The 19789-nt window shown below is 36.1% G+C and overlaps 1 protein-coding gene across 4 annotated transcripts in view; it reads right to left on the reverse strand.

Moving 5' to 3' along the window:
- Positions 1–19789, reverse strand: part of UBE3C (ubiquitin protein ligase E3C) — a 132510-nt gene that overhangs the window by 104178 nt on the left and 8543 nt on the right. For 2 of the 4 annotated variants that reach the window (XM_067542708.1, XM_067542711.1), the window contains exons 2-6: positions 18765–18818; positions 15540–15614; positions 14614–14760; positions 6576–6691; positions 3323–3480 (exon numbers count right to left, since the gene is read on the reverse strand). In XM_067542708.1, the coding sequence (XP_067398809.1) occupies positions 3323–3480; positions 6576–6691; positions 14614–14760; positions 15540–15614; positions 18765–18818 (550 nt within the window). Of the gene's footprint in view, positions 1–3322; positions 3481–5590; positions 5753–6575; positions 6692–14613; positions 14761–15539; positions 15615–18764; positions 18819–19789 lie in introns of those variants that run through there. The other 2 variants (XM_067542709.1, XM_067542710.1) reach the window with 2 other exon arrangements.

The following is a 19789-nucleotide window of genomic DNA, read 5'->3' on the forward strand; positions in this document are numbered from 1 at the left end:
AGATTTGCAGATAAACTGGAAAAAATGAAGCAAAAAGACAAAGCTATACTCAAAAAAGGAAATAGTCATCAACAGTTTTTTGGAAATACAGTCTGTTTTGTAAGTTACAGAGACATATAAAGGTACACAGAATTAGCCTGACTTTCAAAACAAACTGCTCCTGCTGAACTGGCTCTTTAAAGCAGCTGCCACCTAGACAGAAGATACTAACTCTCCAACTTTCAGAAATGTGACAGGAGGATGTGTTCGGAGAAAGAGGCTTTTTGGACATCATGAATGGCTCCCACCAGATCCAAAGCCTTCCAGAGTACATCATATGACATCCTAAACATATACATGCTGTTAAAGGAGTGTCACAATTCTACAAACACTTACAATCTCTTGCATAATAACATGATGTTCTATTGACTATGCCACAAAGATGAGGGTGAGAGATAACCTGAACAGCATTCATGCCAATAAGATGCAAAGACTATTTCATGATTCCATCCTATCCTTAATTCACCTTCTTGCTCAATTAACTTAAAGTGTAGAGCATGTAGAAACTAAGGTAGATTCACACATTTTCTAAAGATATTACAGTTCTCATATGCTTTTATTATGAGTAATAAAAACTGTCCTATTAAGATTAGCTGCTATAATCAGTAAAAATTAGTCCATGACAAGAAACATCACAAAAGCATCTTTGGAAGGTTTCTAAGGCATCAAGTTAAACTAACTTTCCCACCCTTTGCACTGCTTCTTAAAACCACACCTGAGAAAAGTTTAAACTTGCTCGGCTAGCAGAGCATCAGATAATAAGAGTTGAAAGTGAAGTGCAGTAAAAACAGCACTCTTATAAAGACTCCTTTGTTGCATCCATTTCCTGCAAAGAACATTCACTATTGCTGAAACTGGAAATGTATATTTGAAAACACACTTCTTGGAGACTATAAAACATTTGTTCAGCTTTAAGTAAGAGCATATGGTGTGTTTTATATTGTATTTTTCAAATGAAGCACTTCTTCTCAAGTGTACACTTGTAAATACAGGTATGCATTGAACTTGCCCTGTAGCTGACATTTCAGTTAAATTGAGATTAGTATTTTTAAATTGCCTTAGTATGATAAATGGCCTCCAGGTTATCTAGATTTCATACATACCTATAATTTATTAATACTAGGTGTAATGAATGGGTACTTTCAGCAGTAAAAAATTGTTTGAGTTTGAAAGTTCCAGAAATCAGTTTCTTATTTTTATAGCTTACAATGCTTTATATTGCCACGCACACTTTTTCTTACTATATGGCCATGTATATACAAGTAAAATAGGTGCATTTTTAAACACATTAGCTAATGCACATTAACATGTATTGAGATCCTAGTACTGACAAGGCAGCTGTAGCATTAACATCTGTGAGTTAGTCGAGGTAAATCCTAGGGCCTCTCTAAATTTTACCTTTACCAACTTACATGTTAAAATAAATGGTTACTTAATCTTACAGTTATTGTTGCACTGAGAGATGTGTTGTCCATATATATTCCATGACCCACCCTCCTTCCCTGTAACTATGAAGTCCCATAACTCATGAATTCCACATTGGCAAAGGAATGGAGGGACAATCAGGGTTGTCCTGTCCTTTGTGCTCTCAGGTGGGCGGCATAAGGACAGTCAGGGCACAGATGTGGCCCCAAGGAACACTGTTGGCCAAAGGAATCCAAACCCAAGTGCACAGGGAACATGCACACTGACAGAAGAATATATATGGACAAATATTTGAAGAACTACAACTTGCCTTGTCTATACTATGATTATAACACATTAGTTAATATGTGCTAACTAACATGAGTTAAAAATGCATCTTTTTCCTAGTGAAGACAAGGCCTAAACAGCTGAGATACTTTACCTACTTCTACTCGAGGCAAACATTGCAAAAAAGAAGTTTCATCTGTACTCTACTCCAAAACTAGTACTTCAATCAATACACACGTGCATTTCAATACATAAGCGCATTCACAGATAACCACTATGTCCTTTACAGGTCTTTCCAGAAGCTACAAACAATTAAAAATATATATTTTTAAATGATTTCTCTGTTTTTCAATGCCTCTAACTTAATTTTAAAATGTGAATATATTGTTTATCACTTGCCAAACTCTGCAAACTGTTTTGTTCCTCTTTTTATATTCTCATACATCAATTGTGAAAACTGGGTGTTATATAGGAACAAGCTAACATCACTATATGGAGGTGACAGCTTCCAAAATACTTTAAACAAGAGTTATACAAGATACAAATTATGGTGTTCTTAATAGCATAATATTAAAATTTTTCATAGTTTCTAGGCAAGCCAATTAACATGCTGCAATCTCACTCACACTATATTAAACTCCCAGTAAACAGTAATATCTGAATGCAGCAATTCCATCTAAATCAACAGTACCAGCATAAGATGAGCAGGATTTAGTCCACTATGTATGTTTTAAAACTTTAAAATATGGATCTATGCCAAGAATTGACTGTAGAAATGACATCCTGGAGTTCTGTCATTTTTTCCTATCAATGGCTGTCACGTCAAATATGATCAATTAAGTTAAGAAGAAAAAGGTTTTCCTTTTTCTTAAGTACAAGTCTGGCAAACTCAACCCAAGGACCAGAAAACCAAACTGGGTTCTTTCCTTCTTGTACATCCCCACAAGTAATAAAAGTGCCAAATTACACCCTCAGTGACACCTATGCAATCCATTTGCTTTCAACAGGTTTGCACAGGTGTAACTGATTGGAACTTAGCAAACAGCTCTATTGATGATGGAACAAAGGAAATGGAATCTAGCTCACTATCTTTACTGTGTTGGTGCTATGGTGCTAACAGGATTAAAAATTAACAAACACTTTAATAATGATCATTTAGCAGATAAAGGGAGATCATCTGTTGCACAAGAAGGTAACATTTTTACATAGTCATTTTTCAGAGTAGAACTGCAGTTTGGGTTTTGGGGGCAGGTTATTTGCTCATATATGAAACAGCAGTTAAGAAAAATGAAGCATATTCACTATATAATATTAGCATATTACAAACTAAATAGTAAAACAACTTGCACTAAAAACCTAGTAGGACATAGTTTAGAAACACAATTTCCAAAAAAATCAAATATTGAGCTTTAACTTTCTGTTCACAAACACCATGTTCATTAAAACTATGGGTCAGTGTCTGCTATTCTTAAAGAAAACCATAATGTCTATTGACAACGTACAATGTGATTAAGCAACATGGCCTTCGGCAGTTACACGCTTGTTCAAAGTTTGTGGTTTTTCCACAACTTCTAATATTCCTGCTACTGACCTTTTTGAACCATGTAGTGCAAAATTTGTTCAATTAGTGATGCCACATAGTTGGCATCTTGTAAAACAGGCAAATACGTATTCTCAGATGAAAATACCTCAAGCATTCTCATAGGAAGTGCAACATTCAGACTGTCATCGTTGCAGTTTTGCAGTAACCTGTAAATAAAATGAAATTCACAATTGTTCAACAATAGAGGTTTTTCCCATTTAACTTAAGATTTATGCATATTTTTTAAAAATTAAGCTACAAAGATTTTCACATCCTCCTTAAAAACAATCTTATTCATAATGGATTCTAAAAGTTCTAATAGTTCAGCTATCTTTACAAGACGAATGCGTCAACAATGCTGGAACATAGGAATTGCCATACTAGATCAAACACATGATCCATCTAAACTAATACCCTGTCTTCGGCAGTGGCCAGCACCATATGCTTCAGAGGAAGCGACAAGAAACCATGCAACAGGCAGATGTGGGATAAACTTGTCCCCCACAAACATGTCATTCTAATTCTCAATACAGCTTGGTTTAAACCCTGAAGCATAAGCTTTTTTTAAACTTTCATAAAGTTTTTCTATTTTTTTTAGCATTAATTATAACAGAGTGTTTTTGTTTTCCATACAAATATTCAAACCTTCTTTGCTAAATTCTTGGCCTTAATGACTTGAAAGTTTAGTGGCCTGCTGCATTCAGCAGATAGACATAATCATTATGAGGCTCCTTAGAAGAGAAGTCCAGAATACTTATTTACCAATAGGTATAACGTGAACACAGAAAATGAAGGCAGGTCAACCAAGACTAAGCAGTGTGGGATTCTGGAGAGGCAACTGAAGATAGTCAGATGTGCGACAAACTCTGTCCTCAGCTACAGAACAAAGGGCCAGCCATTGTACTCTCTATACTGCTTTGCTAAAGTATTCATGAACCACTAGCAATTACAGAAATGGTAGAGAATAAGTATATGGCATTATGATGGTAGAGTACATACATGCAAGGAGAGTTAGAAAGGGAAAGGTTAAAAGGACAGTCCAAAACGAAAGAAGTAAAAAGAACCTTAGAAACCCGGTTGGATCAGCTTTTGAGTAGTACCACTGGCAAGATGAAATTTCATTGCATAGAACAATAATGGAGCCTATATGGCCCATGTAGTCTAGTCTGAATTATGTAGTTTGTTACACACACATCTATATTGGAGTGAAAAAAAATCTACAATTTCAAGGGCCACTGCCAAATTGAAATCTAGCTTTTATTTTAAAAAAGTTAAAAGCAGTTTCTATTACTATCCCTGCCTCAGAGATCCTCTGCCAATTGTATTAATTTTAAATTTTCCTATTTTTAAAAAGCCATTTCTCTTTCTCTCTTTTGCTGTGTAAAAGGTCAATTTAAACCGAGAGAAACTGATAGGCATTACAATAGAATCAATGATACTAAACATACACAAAATGCTGACAAATGCACAAAGTAAATAAACTACATAAAAAGAGAAAACATTTCCACTAATCTCTTTCATTTATAGTCATTTTAGATGTCATTTGTAAACACAGTAGTTAAAAAATGTCCAGAAAAGAAAGATGATTTTAAGTCGGCTGTGTCATATTAAATACAGTGGGCAAATGTATGCAGACTACATCAGCTTTTATTTTTTCTTTATAATTACTTATCTTTGTGCATCAATTCACATGAATTTATTCTGCGGTTTTGTTTTTTTAAGATGATCTTCCTACTGAAACAATATTAGAAACTGATACATAACAATTATACTGACCTATTTTCTCACATGGAAATAAACAGTTTTCAATAAGCCTATTGTTTTCTAACCTACGGTACAATGTATATACTTTAAATTCTATTTCCATGGTAGACTTTACATTATCAATGGACACATTAAAAAGTATGAGAAAAATACACAAATACTGAGCCTATGAGAATTGATAGCACTGAAACATCTTATATGTAAACATAGATGTTATCTGAACATATACATTAGTATAAAAAACTTGTTCAGTTCCATTGCACTCAACACCTATGTAAAAGAGATTTAAACATTTAAAATAAAATGGATATAAGCATATATTGCAACAAAATTTCAGCTGCCTTTAATACATATATTTTATACAATAAAATATACATAGTGAACTCTGTGGTAAAACGTAATTTCTAAAGTAGAAAGAATATCCCAAATTATTTCAAATTTAAAACTATAAATTACAATCCCAATTATAGTGAAACTTCAGTGCAGTGATATAATGAAATGAAAAGGCCTTACCTATAATTAGGTTCCAATGCTCCCTTGTATTTTAGTTTAGACAGTGTCTTTATGTCATAGTTCACTATGTATATGGTATGTATACAGTTACTAGACAAATGGAAAAATTAATTAAATCCAAGTGCACCAGGCATTCATTCTCTAGAAATGCCCCTAACATTAGCTGAATTCAGACCACAGGACAAAACCTATCTATATGCCTACTTCCATTGCTGGCTCTAATCTCCAAGGAAAGAGACAACTGAATCCTCTTCACAAGATCTTTTAGCTCTGGAGGAGGGAGCTGGCTATTGTTATCACATAGATGTGAAGAAAAATCTTTTTGGTTCCACAGAGGAGAGTGGGCTACTCCCATCAGACCCAGGTCAGCTACTTACCTCTGCCCCAGCAGACTATGCTGCTTGTTGCCCTATGAAGGCATTCTCGTGATCACTATCTGTAGTTATCAAATTGCTAAAATCAATTACATGCACACGTCATACCCCAAATTCAAAATGAAGTGGGAACAAACAATATTTTAAACAATCTCATTAGCCATAAACAGCAATAAAGATCTCAGTACTAGGCATTTCCTGACCAGCTGGGGATACTGATATGAAACATACAACTCTTCCCAAACAAACATTAGTTCTGAGGAGATGTTCTGACTTGGACAACTATTGCTAATGGCCCCAATTCAGGAAAATAGTTGAGTGCATGCTTAAGTCCATCATTAGTCAGGACAACCCTCAATTACATGTTTAAGTTTGAAGTCAATGGGAAATAAGCACATTCGTAAGTACTATCCTGAATAGGGAAAGGTTTTCCTGTATTGGGGCCTGTACACCTAGCATGAATTTAAAAAAAAAACCAACACCCAAAACAATGAAAAACCCTCTCTACCAAATAAACAGAACCACATTTAATTCCTATTTTATCTTGTGATATCAATACATGTTTTCTGAACATCATTTAGATATTATTTGGGAGAAAGAAAGAGTTTTACCTGCAACATAGGCCCAACAGTCTTTTTATTTGGAATAAGCAAGTAAGTCTGTCAGGACCATCCAGCTGCTTAACGAACTGTGAACTTTGTTTAATTAAGTTCTGACACATCCATATCTGAGAAAAGCAAAATGCACAAATTTGATCAAAAACCCTGTAAAAATGAATGCTGTTATTCATTATGGGCTGATCATGATATCCACATTCATTTGAAAAAGCACCTTACTCTTTCAAAAGTACCATTAAAGCCAATTTATGGAGAAAGGTGTGATTCAAAAGAGTGAGGATATCATATTTGGCCCTATATAAGATGCTATGAAAAATGCTATTCATAACATTTTACAGTACATTATAAAACAAGATGTATGTTTAACACTGAGAATTATCTAATGAGAATGCAACAGGTCATTAATCAATAAAAAATTTCTCTAATCGGAGTTCAATTAAGCCACTGACACAATAAGCCAGTGCCTCAGGCTCCAGCTACTGGAGTCATGTGATTATGTTAGCATGTCAAAAGCTAAACTTTCATTAAAAAAGTAGTTTCTAGTCCTTATGTTGCAAAGAAAAGCTTGAATACAAAAACTGATTGTAATCAGTGGTGTCTGCCTGAGTCTGCAGACAGCCTGAAGCAATAGTATAAGCTTCTCTATAGTATAAGCTTGGTATAAGCTTCTCTATACGTCCGAACCCACTACTCAAGGGAACCCTGCCACCATCCCAATAGAGGACTGACTGTGTGAGAAAAGTAAAGAGCACAGCTGTGATAATTTGGGAATGTGCCTATACAATTTATGAACTCTGTGTAAGATATGGATCCTGCGTGTCTGCATCAGGCAGCAAACTCCATTCTGAATGTGCTGCCTTTTTACTTCTCTGTGTTCTCTTTCTCCATGCTGGGTTGAGATTCCAAAGGTTAGTGGCAAAAAAATCCAAGAGAGGGTAGCTGACTCTAAGTACCCAATTGTTGGAAATCTATTCATTCTAGACAAAAGACTGGTCCCTGCCCAGAAGAATGTGACAATGAAGTCACCTGGCAAGGTTTTATGCTCACATGGGAAAGGTGGCAAGGGTGTCACCTGACACAGGTGGCTGAAGGTTCTAAAAAAGACCATAAGATGATGTGCTCACAGGCCATTATCTCCAGTCCATGAGGGAGAAGCAAATGAGCATGCAACAAGTTATGAAGCTGGGGACTCCCTGCCTGCCTTCCTGGATCCAAATGCACTGGCAGAGCTAATAGGTGTATGTATGACACCTTCTCAAGCATATTAAGCAATCGACAAAAGCACATGTACGACACAAATTTTCACACAGGGTTGAAGAATGAGCCATCCCTGCACTCAAACAGCAGCGGTGCCTACTGTTCTGCACTGGGCCTGGCTCCCTGCTCAAAATGTTGTGACATAGTGCACATCACAATGCCACTCACTCAAATTTGACCTGGTCACCCCTTCATCATGATGCGCTGTACTGCAACCCCACGTGCCAGGTTGCAAAACCTGTAGTGGGGAGCTGGGCTCAGCCCCGCAAAACAGGAGCCGCTGTTGCCAGGTGAGTGTTGGGGCAGACTTGCTCCTCACCCTACCAGCAATGATCCATCCCTCTTCCCTGTAATTTCCCAGGTACAAAACCTGGCTCCACTACTGCCCCGATGGTTCTTCAAGAACGCACAATGGAGAGGTGAACTAGTGAAGGACACTGCGCTTTAAGATGTTTATTTTTTATACTACCTGTACTCTCCTGGGCTTTGTGTGTTTAAGTAAATGAGCATAAACATGTTAGACTTTGTGTGTTAACTGCTTCACAATGCTGCATGCCCCTGAGAGACTTAAACTGGAACCAGAAGCTTCATAGCTTTGGGGAGCAATTCTAGGAGAGGGATGTATTTAAGTAACTGAGGTAACTCAGAGTCAGTGTTGGTCATAGGGGCTCAAGGTAGATGTGCTGAGGAGCTCCATTTCTAAGACAGGGAGCAGACTGAGAATCAGTGCCAAGGAAATGTCCCATAGAAGCCAAAGGGAAAGACCAGTGATGCAGACTGCTGAGGCTCCAGAAGCTTGACACACCTGGGGGATCCAGAGCAGCAGAGGCTGGGACTTCTCTCTCAGCAGTCCTAGTGAGTTGCCATAAGAACTGTTTGCTAGGATCTGTGACAGATGCAAACCTGACCCATCCATCCAAGCAGATACCTCTCAACTGCTGGGACAGGTATTTCCCCCCACCTCCCTACCACCACTCCTGCTGCTGGGAGGAGAGGGGAGGGAAAGAAGAGGGCCCCATAATGCTACTCCTGCCTCTCTCAAATAGGAGGGAGATGCCCTGCCACCAATATTCCAATTTGGGGCAGGACCATGGCAGGCCCCTTATTGTGATGCACCCCAGATTATCTTAATTTGGCCCTGTATCTACGAGGTAAACTACATTTAAAAGGTTCTCTTATGTGGCCATCCCAATTTCTACAATTTGGGGGCAGAAGTGGGGTGTGGAAATCTAGTTCCAAAATGCTACATGAGTTAAGCATGCTTATAGCACTTTGCTGTTGTATTATCTTAGGTATAACATTTTAAAATGTTTAGTTTTTTTCAAATATTTAACCGGAACATATCAAAATTCGTACAAAATAATTTATCATTCTTCCCTAACTCCTCAAATTCAAAGCATTTTGTGTGAAGAACCATAATATGTCAAAAAAACCTGACTAGAAAAGAGTACACATCAAGGGCAAATAGCGTGCTCAACAATTAGAAATTCTCTTCTTGCTTTCTTTCCTTGGGCTGGATTTACTGATAAAGTTTTATGATTCTTTTAATGTTTTAGGCATTTTCTTTGATGTCTTTATTAATTACTCATTTCCTCTGAAGTTAATGTAATTAGGTTATTCTTTCAATGGGAAATATCTCCAAGACTTGATTACAGTGCATTAGTACCTTCACAGGGAGAAAATACTGAGTAATAAAGGGCTCTTTAACTGAGCAAAGAAAGGCATAACAAGACCCAATGGCTGAAAGCTCAAGCTAGACAAAGTCAACTGAGAAACAAAGCACACATTTTTTAACAGTAAAGGCAATTAACCAATGGAACAGACTACCAAAGGAAGTGGTGGATTCTCCATCTCTTCATACCTTCAAATCTAGACTGGAAGATATGCTTTAGCCAAACACGAGTTATTGGGCTTAATACAGGGATAACGGAGTGAAATTTCAACAACCTGTGATATAGAGGAGGTTAGACTATACAATCTTATGGTCCCTCTGGCCTTAAACCTCTATGAATCTATGAAACACCTTGTTGTCATCTGAAAAGGTCAGGGTTAACTACCAGTTCCCTAAAACAGACCAGGGTGGATAAAAATCAGTTATTTTAAAGAAAAATGGATTTTTTTAATTTAAATCAGATTATTTTTTAAATCATCAACAAAATACTAAATTTCTCTCTCATCTAAAAAATAACAGTTACAATTAAATCTCATCACAAACATGCTAAACCTACACTTACAGCCTCATAAAAATGAATTAATGGCTCCAGTCTGTCCAGCCTAACTACCAGCTCTTGCTTCTTGAAAGTTCTGGGCTTTCAATTTATGTTTCAGTTTCTGTTTTTCAGCAGACTAAAGTCACATGTGCAAAGACAGACACAGGCTGGATAGGATTGTTGTTGTTCTGTGCTTCTGGGGTGGTGGAGCTGGGCCAAGCAAAGCAGAGGAGTTAGTTAAAACACTGTCTTAAGACAGAGACAAAGGACAGAGGCAGAGTAGAAAGGAACAGTGGAGTGGACTGGAAAGAAAAAGGGAAGACGTTATTCAGTACAAACACAGCTTCCTATATTCCCCCACACTTTCGCCACAGAAAAACTGTCATGGCTTCTGAGCGTAAGAGAGACCCTATCGGGGAATATTTTGAAGAAATTCCTTCCCTGGGTAAAAAAGGAAAATGTGTCAAGTGTAAGCAGTGCAAGAAGGCTATGCAGGGCCTACTTGCAAGAATGAAACATCATAATGAAAACTGCTTATTGGGAGAAAATGATGTGAATGAAGATGTGGATATGTCTGAAGAACAATGTGGATCAACTGCTTAGTAACTTAAATAATTCACTTTGCAATGCATCATTCTTCAAGACTATGCCTTTTAGTAGAAGTGTGATTTAACAAGTAAATTCCCAAGCTGTTTGCTAGGTTGGATGTTGCTAGAAAAAAAAGTTTATCTTAGCTAATCCTTATGGATAGTTTGATTAGTTAACTAAGTTTAGAATCTATCACCCAAGTATACGGTACAGAAAGCTGCAGTAAGATAAATCTAGAGTTGCCAGTTGCCACTGGGTGTCATTGTCTTATTTTATATTACATAATACCTGCCCTTATATTGGAACATCATGGCCACAGACCATAATGGTGATGCCATAAATTTATTCCCTATTTTACTTCAACATAACTCAGCTTTCCCAAGAGAACCCCATCCTGTACTTTTTCTCTAAAAAAACAGAAGTGCCAGTGAGTTCTATGGGGCTTACTCCAAAATTTAGTGCATTCTAAGTGCAGTCAGTCTTGGCTTTTTTGGTCATTTGGAATCAGATCTGCATCCTTGCTGAAAAAAATGTAAATAATTAACTGAATAATAGAGTGAGAAGAACTGAGAAGAACAACTATTCAAAATCATTTTTGAATTTTGTTTCAGAGTTCCATTTAAGCATAAGAGACTTTGACTGTGACTGTCTGTATGCAACAACTTCAGAGTCATCTGTTGGTGCTTTTAGCAGCAGTGCTGCAACTAAACATATTTCAGACAACAAAATATCAGTAGCAAGCAAAAGTTTTCAATCATCCAGTAAAACCACAACGATGGATGGGTTTGTAGTAAGGACCAGAAAATACCATCAAGACACCACAGATGAAAAGATTGCTCGGTTCATTTATACCACAAATTCTCCTTTTCGCATTGTTAACAAAAAACACTTCATTGACATAGTTGAGTCCTTACGACCAGGCTACACTCCACCTGGTAGAGCAGACATTGGTGGAAGGTTGCTAGATACAATATATGAGAAGGAACTTGAACAGTGCAAGAAATACTATGGGGAAATTTGCCAGTTTAAACTTTGATGGGTGGAGCACAATGTACATAATGATCCAGTAATATGTGCTTGTGTGACAACAGAAGATGGGGTTGCAGATCTTTCAGAAACAATAAATTCATCAAGAAATGCCCACACAACAGAATTTCTAAAAGGAGTGGCAGTGAAAGCTGTAATTAACTGTGAACAAAAATTCAACTGTCACATGCACAGTTGTCACGGACAATGCTGCAAACGTGGCAAAGATGAGAAGATACTTAGAAGAAGAAAAGGAATTATGCTCCTTAACAACATATGGCTGCAGTGCTCATTTAATGCATCTTTTAGCCAAAGACTTAAGTACATCTTCTACAGGAACAAAAGAAAATGTTGTTAAAGTCGCAAAATACTTCCATAACAACCATTTTGCTTCAGCTTCACTGAAGAGAGCAGAAGGATCCAAACTAATTCTCCCTCAGGATGTTCAATGGAATTCTGTAGTTGATTGTTTTGAACAATTTATTAAGAACTGGCCTGTTCTCATAAAACTTTGTGAGGAAAACCGCGATTAAACAGATGGAAGTATCTCATCCAAAGTATCTGACGTTGGATTAAACAGAAATGTAGAGGATATGCTCAGTATACTGAAGCCTATATCCACAGCCTTAAACAAACTTCAGAGAAATACCTCACCACAAAGTTAAACTATAGGCAATAAAGAAGCGAATGGATCAAGCAATAACTCCACTTCATTTTCTTGTGAACATTCTCAACCCAAGATATAAAGGTAGATGCCTAACTTCCAAAGAAGATGATACTGCCATGGCATGGGCATCTCAAAGTCACTCCTCAGTTATGCCAGTTATAATAAATTTCAAGGTTGGAGCGAAACCATTTAAACAGTCCATGCTTACTGATGATGTTTTGAACAAATTCACTCCCCTGAATTGGTGGAAATCATTAGCCAAGCACTTGAAAACAGAGTTCCTTCAGTAGCTAAGCCACCTTTTTACAGCAGTAGCTTCCTCTGGAGGCAAAAAGAATATTTTCATCGTTTGATATTATTCACTCAAAACTAAGAAATTGACTGGGAGCTAAAAAAGCAGGAAAACTCATATTTCCATTAAAGTCTATAAATAAAAATGACAGTGAGAGTGGGAAAGATGAGAGCTAGTTGTAGAAGTTTTAAGGACAACGTATGTTTAGTGTTGTGATGACTTGTCTGTTAGAGTTAATAAAATCTGAAAATTAAAAAAAAAGTTTAAGGACAGCTGTCAGCTGGCAACTCAGGACACTGCAGCAATTGCAAATGTGAAACATTTATGTAACTTTTAAGATTTAGATTAATAAAATATAAGTGCTATTGTGTTTTTGATTTAGTTCTTACCATTCCTAATGTACTGCTGCTGCATCTGCAACTTGACACAGTTAATGAGTATTATGTACCATTTCCTAAATTTATAAAAATCAAGTTATCTAAAAAATTACACAAAGTATATCCTCCTAGATGTTGTAAAATGTTGTACTGAGTTGTAAATTAACATGTTTTAGTGATCAGATCTGCACCATTGTTTAATAAATATGTGAAGTATCAGTGGGAAACTTGATTTAAGTCAATAATTTTCTCTTGGTGATTTAAATCATGATTTAAATCGCCTTGATTTAAATCAATCTCCCCTGAATCAAACTATTAATTATTTATAACTATTGGTAAATGTTGACATTTCAGGTTCTACAGCTGTAGAACAGAATGAGAGGGCACTGAGATGGTTCCAACAGGAAAGAAATATGAATGACATCATGGCTGCTTAAGCAATTTGTTGGGATAAAAAAAAAGGATGCCTTGAACACACTGATAAATTTTGTGAGATCTGAATATCAGTCTGGGTGATGGGATTGGGAAATAGCACTTATTAACGTCAAAAATAGTCTAGCAGCAAATTTTTAAAGTAAGTATTATCTGATCCCATTTCCAGGCAAAAAGTTCAGATTATACATGTAGGGAGAAACGTAAGGAGACGGTGGTAAAGCATGGGAGCTAGGGCTGTAGAAAATTTTCAGAGCTAGGCTAACAGACATGTCTTAATCTCAGTCTATGCTTTGTAACATGCCATCTGCACTCTTATATAAATGAACAATATATAATTAATTTAATAAAAAAGTAATATATTATTATTTACATATGCAGGAACACTAAATGCACAGGGCACTTTATAAAACACAGACTAAGATGCACTAGGGTATTCTTCATTGAGAAAGAAGGAGATTCCTCATTTGAGACGTTTTAAGGTACGAGAAATGTTCATCCCACTTTCAGAAGTTGAAGCTGAAAAAGCTTTACATAGCCAACAAAGAAAAAAGCATATTCTTCATATATTTTAAAATTTCAGAGTCATAATACTTTCATATCCATTTACTTTTACGTTTAAACCCTTCTTCCTTGTAGGTTTTGGACTTCTACAGACATGTTATCCTTATCAGTCACTGCAAAAAACTCAGGGACTTCACATAAAGTTTGTGGGCAGAAAAGAAACTACAGAAAACTAAAAAAAACAATGCTAACAACTACAATATTTTCTAACAATGGTGGTTTATGTTAAGTGCAATATTTTTCTTATGAGTTATGTATGCTGCTTATGCGGATATTCACAAGGATTTCTCAACTTTCCAATGATTTTTAATATTTAATTATATGCATGAGAAGTGGATCTTGTGGTTATTACACTTGAATTAACGTTCAATAGGAAGTGCAAAGAAGAAAGCAAGCCACCAAAATCCACCAACTCTGGCTCTCTTTGAAACTAGATTTAAAAAAGGAGTTACAGAATAGCCACATTTCTATCAAATCAGTCAAAAGAATAACTAAGCCTGTTCTGCAGCCACCCACTTATTTCTGCTGAATGAAGCAATTAGTAATGAAGTGACCAAAAAAAAAAAAATGCAAAAAATAAAGCTATCTACAGTAGAGTAAAATACGTACTGGCACTCACCAAACGCTTAGAATCCTCATTCTGTCTATAAAAAAACAGAAGCTGACGTACTAACAGGGTCAGATTAGCTCCACTGGTAATTGAAACAGTTCCTCCAGATTGTGCCAAATTCGCACAGCGATCAAATTCACTTCTTTGGATGGAGTACTTAAAAGTTAAAAATAAATTAAAATTATGTTCTGACAACACATTAAAATATAAATGCAGAATTTTAACTCATTTTGAGTTTCCATCTTAACTGACAGGTAAAATGGATGTAGTATTCTGATCTCACATATTTGTTAGCTGTCCAAGTTATACAAATCCCCTTCACAGCACTATGTTGATTCTTTGTTCACAATCTGTACTGAAGACTCATGTTAAGAAATACCACCATTTAATATAAACTTATTTTTGCACTAGACCACTATGTTAGCCAGTTCATAAACAGAAACAACCCTGTTGCAGAATAACTGACCCATTAGTGTCTTAAAGAAGCCCCTTCCAAATCGACCTATCATCTAAATTATACCAATTTCTAGTATCACACACTAGATATGCCATTTCAAGCACTTTAAACATATTTGGCCCTATTTTCAGAGGTGCTAAGCAACCCCAGCTTCTCTTCATGTAAATGGGAGCTGCAAGGACATGGTCTAGCAATGCCCTTATGCATATGTTTACTTTAAAAATGTGAGTATTCTCACTGAAGTCAATACTTAACAATACTCTTCAAAAATAAGGCCAACCTGAGAAAAAAAACTAACTTTTGCTTTTCACTATTCTTACATGGATTTGCACCGTGTTTACCACAGAAAGCCAGCAATATCAAAGTTTCTCAACACAAATGACAAGGACTATAGTATTAAGAAACCCCAGTTTCAACTAAATTGTATTACACATTTATTATATCCCAATCTCTCTCACTTTATGAGAAAAATACCTACTTGGTACTTTCTGGCTCTGTACCCTCGTACAAAGGACTGGATGATTATTGCATTTTTCAGCCTTCGTCTTTCTTCCTATAAAATAAGAGAAAAAAGCAATCAAAAATAAAAGATGCACAACTGATTCTATTTTCTATATTTGTATTCAAAGGTGTTTTTGTATACTGTGTCCATTTTCCTTTTCTATACACATGCATATTAATGAAAATTAAATAAATATTTATCCAAAGAAGAGAAAGATTCTTGTGACTTATACATATGTGATATACACATTCAGATACATAATTTAGTTCTGCCCATTAAGAGGTTCCTTTATGTTAGTAAAGGCAATGTAAATTTATAGCAGGATATAAGCAATTTTTAATAATCAATAAGAAGTATATGAAACAATGTCATGATTTCAGTAACAGAATAGGAGTTTTCATATCTCATTAACTATAGTGTTTTAACACCATACTCTTCAATGACTGATTCAAATGTGATAATACTGTTTACCCTTTGGCCCACACGGTTAGCTAAAGTTCAGGGTCTTTTAGGGTTGTTTCTGTTAGGATAAGAAATTGATATCAGTTGAGTATACTTATGGTGTAGTCTTGGTGCCTCTAAAGGGATCCTTTGCTGCTGAGAGGATGATAAGATCTGATGCTTCAGACCTAGGGACATGGTATGGAGACGCGGAAAGACATTCCTCTTCTCACAAAAATTAGACGAGATGAGGAACATTTTATGGAGTCTTCTCAGCACCCAGAAACATCTTAAAATATCATCTCATTAAAGAGACTTAATTTCTGCAAAAACGGATTAAGCAGGGAGTCAAGCTGGCTCAGGTACTAGGAAAGGAGTTTGACAGTTTCTACTGTTAGCACAGCCAATTAAGGTGATAAGAGGTATCTGAGGGAAATGCATACAGAATTAAATTTCCATTCATGCCTGTACAATTTGGTAGGATAAATTTATTGGGGGTTGAACGGGGAGGGAGGAGGATAAAATTGCAGGTAGTTGAGTAAGGAGCTCTCAAAGGCAACGGCTGATGACAGGCGAAGTAGAGAAATCAGGCAACAGCAAAATCAGTGAAGGTTACTTAGGTACAGGTTAAAATTTTTTCCCTTTTTTTTTAAAACCACGATGACGAACACACACCCACTTACATTTTTAAGGCCTACTCAGACAAAGAGAAAAAAAAAAAGGCTAAAGTCTCCACATGACATTTGATGCTATTTAAACGTTTGCCCTAGCAAGACAAGTCATTCTTATTATCCTAATAAACCAATGATTAACTTATCAAAATCCCTTTGTCCAGTTTTGCCATTTTGACATGGAGTAGTAAAAAAAACATTAGAAGAATTTCTGAAACATGATCCAACATCTACAGTATACTGTTGAATCCCAGATCCCCAAACAGCTAGTCTGAATATTCCAAGATTTGAGCAAATTAATTCCCTGTCAGTCCCAGACCAAAACACAAAATTTGAAATACCAAAGATTTTAAGGTTTTAATGGATAGAAGGGCAAAATTAGGAAAAAAAATTCTCAACCTCAACTATGGAGAGGCATCACCTCTCTGTAATATCACAGGGTAAAATTATGCAGTAAGGCACATATATTTTCCCTCTCTGCAGGAACGGGTTTCATCCTAAAATGCGTAATTGTCCATTAGTGACCCATAATTGCAAGTGTTTGAAGTCTGAGGTCACTACTGAAATTTCATTGCACGCATTTTTTCAAAGCCATGACTGATTGTATTCACAAAGGACTCATTCTTTTAAAAAATTCTACAAAGGGACTTTTCTTTCATACTGTAAAAGTAATATATGTGGAGATATATATTATACACACATTTGTGTGATAAATACACAAAGCATATGCCTATAACATACATATACACAGTATTTTGTTTCTGATGCAAGGATTAGCAGCTGAATGAGTGTGTTAGCCACTTGTCACTGAGCAAAAAGTTTCTGAAACAAAGAATAGTACCTTTGCATGCTAGTAAGGATTGACCAATCATAAATGGAAGTAAGTGTTTAAGATACAAGATACCAAACTGCATGAGCAATTACAGTAATTGCATGTGTAAATTCAGTACATAACTGTACATTCAACTTGAAAAAGCAAATCCTTTTAGTCCTCAAAACTCAATAACTGATATAAAAAACAGTGAATTACAATAGAACCTGTTACGAGCCTGGCAAAAGCGAAAGCACAGGTTTATGAGGCAAATGTTCTTGTTCATCAAAAACTATGCAAGTACACATTGAGTCATGGTTGTTTGAGACCAACTATCTAAACTTAAAGGGGTATTTTTACCCCCTTCAAGAAGAAGTCAGCTTCACTTTCCACTTACTTTGTATCATTTTATTGCCAAGTTTGTTCATTAAAGACAACTGTGTTTGAAAAATGGTATTTTTAACCCTTCTAATTTATATTCTTCTCATAGGTGATTTTGAAATAATTATTTATGGAAGCAGACTAATATCACCAACATGGGATTATGATTTAATTTAGACTCAAGCATCATCATCATCCCTAGTTCTTATATATCTTATACATCTGACAAAGGGGGGTACAGCCCATGAAAGCTTATGCCTGCAGAAATTAAATGTGTTAGTCTTTAAAGTGCTAGAGGACTCTCGTTGTTTAGTCTTTATAGAGCATTTTTCATCAGTAGATTTCAAAGTACTTTACCAAGGAGGTCAGTATTGTTATCTTCTTTTTACACATGGGGAAACTGAGGCACAGAAAGGAGCAGGGCCAATGGCAGAGCCAGATATAGAACCCAGGTCTCCTGAGTCTCAGTCCAGAAGAATTGGGGTTGAGGGAGGCATAAAGAGAAAAGTTCTGGCCATATAAATTCCTCTTTCCATTAAGGGCCTGATCCAACGCTCACTGAAATCAATAGCAAAATTCCCACTGATTTCAACTGGATTTGCATCATGCCCTAAATAGTCTTTTTGTTTTAAAAATAAATCACTCATACATTAGAATATTCACATTAGGGCAGATCTAGGGAGAAAAGTATTTAAATGGTTCTGTTGATTCTGATATATTGGACGAACACAATGTACCGGTAAGTAGAAAGTTAAACTGAAAATAAAACCCATAGAATAATTTCAAGTTAAGGAGTATAATAAAGTACAAGATTTCAGACTGTAGCTATCATCATGCTGAACAAAATTACAGTGTATGTGTAAACTGTTATTTTCCAAGACCCTATCTCTATTTTACCTCTCGTTTACGCCTTTCTTCCTGAGTACGATGCAGAAGAGAAGCCTTTTCTTCCTAGAAGGAGACAAAAAAAGCTGCTATAGTGTTTTCACTCAAAAGTTCTGGTATTTGCATAAAATAATAAATATTTCTTTTTGAATGTTTCACAGTACAGAATACGTATTTTACAGAACAGGACCAGAGGCACAGAGAGATTAATTTCCAGATCCAGTAAAGTACTTAAAAAGGTGTGTAACTTTAAGAATGTCATGCATATGCTTAGTACTTGTTTGGGAATTAAGTAACTTTCCCAAGGTCTGCGTCAAAACCAAGAGACCTGAATTCTGTCCCTGAGTCCCAGTCCTTTTTGCCTTAATCACAAAATCATTAGACTCCCTCAATCCCCACAAAACATGGTGTGAGAAGCAAGATGTCAACAAATGGTCTCAATATATTGTCTGTATGAAAGATATTTTGACCTCCTTCTATTAAAAAAAGCATTAACTTTTTTTATTATTGAGGACCAAATTAAAGCTATGAGATGAAACTTCCAGGAAAATGACTGCACAAGTATTAAAAAAGGCATGATGGAGTATTTGTGAGACATTTAGAAGAAAAATATTATTAGGTGTGAACAGCAAATAGAAAAATATGCCTCCACTATAAACTGCAAATTAGCATTTAAACCAAATTGAAAGTGCTGCACATGGATGGTAAAACATTAGCCATTTTGTTTTTGTAAAAATCACTTACCGGATGTATCTATACTGTTTCAGAAGAAATTAACTGTCTGGTCTATGATGTGCGGAGCACTCAACTCCCATGGGCAGGCAATGGGAGTTGAAAGCACTCTGCACCTCACTAGATCTAGCCAAAATATTTATTTAAAGCAGTCTATTTCATTCTCCTTTCCACTCCACATGTGGGAATATCCAGGATCACCTTTTTCTCTCTGTCTATTCCTCTGCAGTTTCTCATTAGTCTACAGAAATTAGTCAAAAATTATAGTCAGGCAGGAGAACGTACTACTCCCAAAATAAACTAAT

Source organism: Emydura macquarii, unplaced genomic scaffold (assembly GCF_026122565.2).
Source record: "Emydura macquarii macquarii isolate MOO-44397 ecotype Brisbane River unplaced genomic scaffold, CSIRO-AGI_Emac_v2 contig_719, whole genome shotgun sequence".
NCBI classification, from domain to species: Eukaryota; Metazoa; Chordata; order Testudines; family Chelidae; genus Emydura; species Emydura macquarii.